The sequence below is a fragment of the Sinocyclocheilus rhinocerous genome, unplaced genomic scaffold, assembly GCF_001515625.1.
Source record: "Sinocyclocheilus rhinocerous isolate Xijiao unplaced genomic scaffold, SAMN03320098_v1.1 scaffold3801, whole genome shotgun sequence".
NCBI lineage: Eukaryota > Metazoa > Chordata > Actinopteri > Cypriniformes > Cyprinidae > Sinocyclocheilus > Sinocyclocheilus rhinocerous.
In genome coordinates, this window is record NW_015652297.1 from 49,489 (window position 1) to 54,217 (window position 4,729).

The following is a 4,729-nucleotide window of genomic DNA, read 5'->3' on the forward strand; positions in this document are numbered from 1 at the left end:
AGAGAGAGTGAGTGTGAGTGTGTAGTGAGAGAGAGAGTGAGTGAGTGTGTGTGTGTGTATAAATCAGCCAGCAGATGTTGTTGATGTGAATCTAGTGCTGTGCACATGTTTGTGTGATGGGTGAGTTTAGGGGGTAGGTGTTGGGTTAGCTGATAGAAAATCAGTGGAAGTCTATGCAGTATCTTCACTAATATAGTCAAATAAAGTGTTATCAGTGACAGCAGTCCATGCTAGTCAGACAATAAAAGCAAGTAAAATGTGCTTTGAATGTCATTTCATGCTGACTTTCCCTCAGTCGTCTCTGTATCTCAGTATAGTCATGAATCTGTCTCAGACTGCTGTTCTGTGCAGTTTGAAGAGCTTCTTCTTCTTCTTACCTTGATTTCTGTGTGTTTCTGCAGCCGGTGGGGTTTGTGAGTTTTGACAGTCGCTCAGAAGCGGAGGCTGCTAAGAACGCCCTGAACGTAAGTTTAACGCTTCATCTCAACATAACTCTGCTAAAAAAAGACCAAAGGCTCCTCGTGTGGTGAATCTGACAGAAGACACTTTACACATTTTTCTTTTTCCCTGAAAACGAGACAATCCATAGATTAAAGAGCTTCATCTTCCTCTCTGGTTTTCATTGATCCAGGATTTGGTTTTAATCTCAGTGTGAACAGGAGAGACTGACCTTGAGAGGATTTGAGCTCTGCAGTTAATAAATCTTAAAATTAGATGCACACATAATGAAAGACAGTATTAATTAAAATGGCTTTGTTTTGTATTTGGTTGTTTCCCATGGCTTTGTATAGGTTACTGTCTTGAAGTGAACTGTTCAAAACTGGTTAGTTTTTGATCGCAGGCATGTGTGAATATCATCTAAACTTGACGTCAATTTTGACTCATAGATGAACTATTTCTTACGTCACACAGATAGCTGGATTGAAAACGTATTGAAAAGTATTTTTAATATAGTTAATCTCTTTGTTTCTGATGTAAAATTACATTAGAGGTTGACCTGATATAGTTCTGACCAACTGGTGAAAAATCAACTGCAGAAGTGTTTAATGTGCAAGAACAGCTGATTGTCTCTGCCTTCAGTCGTCCGAGTTTAACCCCACAAACACAAATCTCCACAAGCAGACTTTCTTTGCCATTTGAAAATGCAGTATACTTGATTTTCAGCATTATTCAATTCATCTCATCCTCCCTGAAAATTTGAAGCCGTTGTCCTCTCTGATATGAATGTGTGCGTGATCACCGGCTGCATTAGAAGCCCATCTCATCATCACTGAGATCAGACTGTCAGCAAACTCCATTAATGCCAGTGTTGAGGGCCAGAGGTTTCACTGCCAATCCAAACTGCTTTCTTCTGGTGAGGACATCCAGGGCCCAGATCTAGCAGCTCATAGATGACAGTATTAAATCCACATATGGTAGCCCCACAAAGCAGTTTTTATTGTCCAGGTGGGTCGGAGCGGTGTGAAGCATGTGTAATACTGCATCTATTGTGGCCGAAGACAAACTGCAGTGGATCTGTGGTGTCTGGAATGACGTTCTTCAACATTTCTTATAGCATTGTTTCCCCTGATACCTGTGACCCATCAGAACAGACCTGAGATCCACTGCGTTATGAATGAGATGGAAAAGCACACATCATGTCAAGCTCATATCATAAGAGTGTGATGTGAGGATGAGATGGATCTAGCACGTGTGCTATAATGATGTTTGTTCCTCTTTGTCAGGGCGTTCGCTTTGACCCGGATATTCGCCAGACTTTACGGCTGGAGTTTGCCAAAGCCAACACCAAGATGGCCAAGAACAAACTAGTAGGAATTCCAAACCCTTCGGCATCCAGACAGAGTCCTGCACCTCTCTGTGTCAGTCGAGAGCCCTGTGAGTAAATCACACTACAACTAGATCTAAACCTGATCTATTGTTTTTAACGAGGCGCGTCAAACCAAAAAAACGAGCCCGAGGAGTTTTTAAAAAAATGACGCTTTTATGCCTCGCTTTTTGCGTGTCGGTGTGCACACTCACATTTTTTTGTTTAGTCACGAGGCGTTAAACGTCGGCGATAATCGCGCGCGATACTCGTCCCGGTGTGAACAAGCCTTAAGAGTAAGGGGGCGGGGCTGAGCTCGTTGCTGTGGATGATGCCAGCATGCTTACTAACTATGATTGGCTGATAGTCTCTGTCAGAGATTTATTCATAGAAATATTGTAGAGCGTGATATTATGTTGCCATATTCAAATAAAGCTTTAAAAATAAAAATGTTAATAGCCACATTCAAATAAAAATTTAAAAATGCAGGCTAAGAGTCACTAATTAAACAAGTATATATTCAGCTAATTGCCTCTTACATGTGTGCTTCTCGTAAACAATTAGTGAATATGCATATAAACAGCCTTTTAATTAACAGAGTAGAATAATCATGGCTGATAGTAAGACATGCAAACATAAAAGAAAACCAAACTGGACACACTTCTTACCTTGATTTCTGTGTGTTTCTGCAGCCGGTGGGGTTTGTGAGTTTTGACAGTCGCTCAGAAGCGGAGGCTGCTAAGAACGCCCTGAACGTAAGTTTAACGCTTCATCTCAACATAACTCTGCTAAAAAAAGACCAAAGGCTCCTCGTGTGGTGAATCTGACAGAAGACACTTTACACATTTTACACATTTTTCTTTTTCCCTGAAAACGAGACAATCCATAGATTAAAGAGCTTCATCTTCCTCTCTGGTTTTCATTGATCCAGGATTTGGTTTTAATCTCAGTGTGAACAGGAGAGACTGACCTTGAGAGGATTTGAGCTCTGCAGTTAATAAATCTTAAAATTAGATGCACACATAATGAAAGACAGTATTAATTAAAATGGCTTTGTTTTGTATTTGGTTGTTTCCCATGGCTTTGTATAGGTTACTGTCTTGAAGTGATCTGTTCAAAACTGGTTAGTTTTTGATCGCAGGCATGTGTGAATATCATCTAAACTTGACGTCAATTTTGACTCATAGATGAACTATTTCTTACGTCACACAGATAGCTGGATTGAAAACGTATTGAAAAGTATTTTTAATATAGTTAATCTCTTTGTTTCTGATGTAAAATTACATTAGAGGTTGACCTGATATAGTTCTGACCAACTGGTGAAAAATCAACTGCAGAAGTGTTTAATGTGCAAGAACAGCTGATTGTCTCTGCCTTCAGTCGTCCGAGTTTAACCCCACAAACACAAATCTCCACAAGCAGACTTTCTTTGCCATTTGAAAATGCAGTATACTTGATTTTCAGCATTATTCAATTCATCTCATCCTCCCTGAAAATTTGAAGCCGTTGTCCTCTCTGATATGAATGTGTGCGTGATCACCGGCTGCATTAGAAGCCCATCTCATCATCACTGAGATCAGACTGTCAGCAAACTCCATTAATGCCAGTGTTGAGGGCCAGAGGTTTCACTGCCAATCCAAACTGCTTTCTTCTGGTGAGGACATCCAGGGCCCAGATCTAGCAGCTCATAGATGACAGTATTAAATCCACATATGGTAGCCCCACAAAGCAGTTTTTATTGTCCAGGTGGGTCGGAGCGGTGTGAAGCATGTGTAATACTGCATCTATTGTGGCCGAAGACAAACTGCAGTGGATCTGTGGTGTCTGGAATGACGTTCTTCAACATTTCTTATAGCATTGTTTCCCCTGATACCTGTGACCCATCAGAACAGACCTGAGATCCACTGCGTTATGAATGAGATGGAAAAGCACACATCATGTCAAGCTCATATCATAAGAGTGTGATGTGAGGATGAGATGGATCTAGCACGTGTGCTATAATGATGTTTGTTCCTCTTTGTCAGGGCGTTCGCTTTGACCCGGATATTCCCCAGACTTTACGGCTGGAGTTTGCCAAAGCCAACACCAAGATGGCCAAGAACAAACTAGTAGGAATTCCAAACCCTTCGGCATCCAGACAGAGTCCTGCACCTCTCTGTGTCAGTCGAGAGCCCTGTGAGTAAAACACACACAAGCGTTTGTCTAACTATATCTAGACTTGATCTCTTTATCTAAAACTTAGATAGTATGATTGCACACTTACCCAAACTCCCAGAGAGCCTGGAACCACAAAACATCCTGCAGATCAGGGCCTGTATTCACAAAACATTTGATCTTACCACTAAGAGTTCTCCTAAATAGCAGTAAAAGTTTTTATCTAAGAGTTTTCTCTTAGAATCAATTCACAAAGCTGCTGAGACAAACTTTTACTAAGGAATAGATAGAAGTCTTAAACTAAAGCCTCGTACACACCGGGACGATTATCGAGCGCGCTTATCGCCAACGTTTCTCGACGCGTCTTTTGTGTTCATACCCAAGCGATTTTCGCAGGCGATGAGCCGAGTGAACGTGCAAATTCACTCCCTGACATTAGATGGCTCTTAATGAAAAACAGAAATACCCCGGTACACATCGAATCCTATTTGATCTGCAATTCCTCTCCATAACAACTCCCTCTTATCGAGATTTTTGTAGCCGCTGTCGCGTTTGTCATAAAGCCCTTTGTTCAGACACCAATGAGACCAGCAGCTCTACATTCATCTTCTTGGTCTACTTACTTCCTCTTCGTCGTTAGGTATCAATGTGTGCTCGGCAAGACCGTTTTGTGCTTGAGCGCCACCAAGTCGTGTTTTACTGTAACTTCAGCAGCTCCAGGCACGTGAACAAAAGCGCCAATCTCATTGGTCGGCCAGTCAGTAACGCGGC

At 41.6% G+C, this 4,729-nt stretch overlaps 1 protein-coding gene across 2 annotated transcripts in view; it reads left to right on the forward strand.

Moving 5' to 3' along the window:
- rbpms (RNA binding protein, mRNA processing factor) overlaps window positions 1-4,729 on the forward strand; it is an 18,437-nt gene that overhangs the window by 6,816 nt on the left and 6,892 nt on the right. For both annotated transcript variants that reach the window (XR_001636984.1, XM_016520320.1), the window contains exons 4-5: window positions 402-464; window positions 1,725-1,875. Coding sequence is in view for 1 of the 2 variants with exons in the window: in XM_016520320.1 (XP_016375806.1) it covers window positions 402-464; window positions 1,725-1,875 (214 nt within the window). In the remaining variant the exon portion in view is untranslated. The remainder of the gene's footprint in view (window positions 1-401; window positions 465-1,724; window positions 1,876-4,729) is intronic.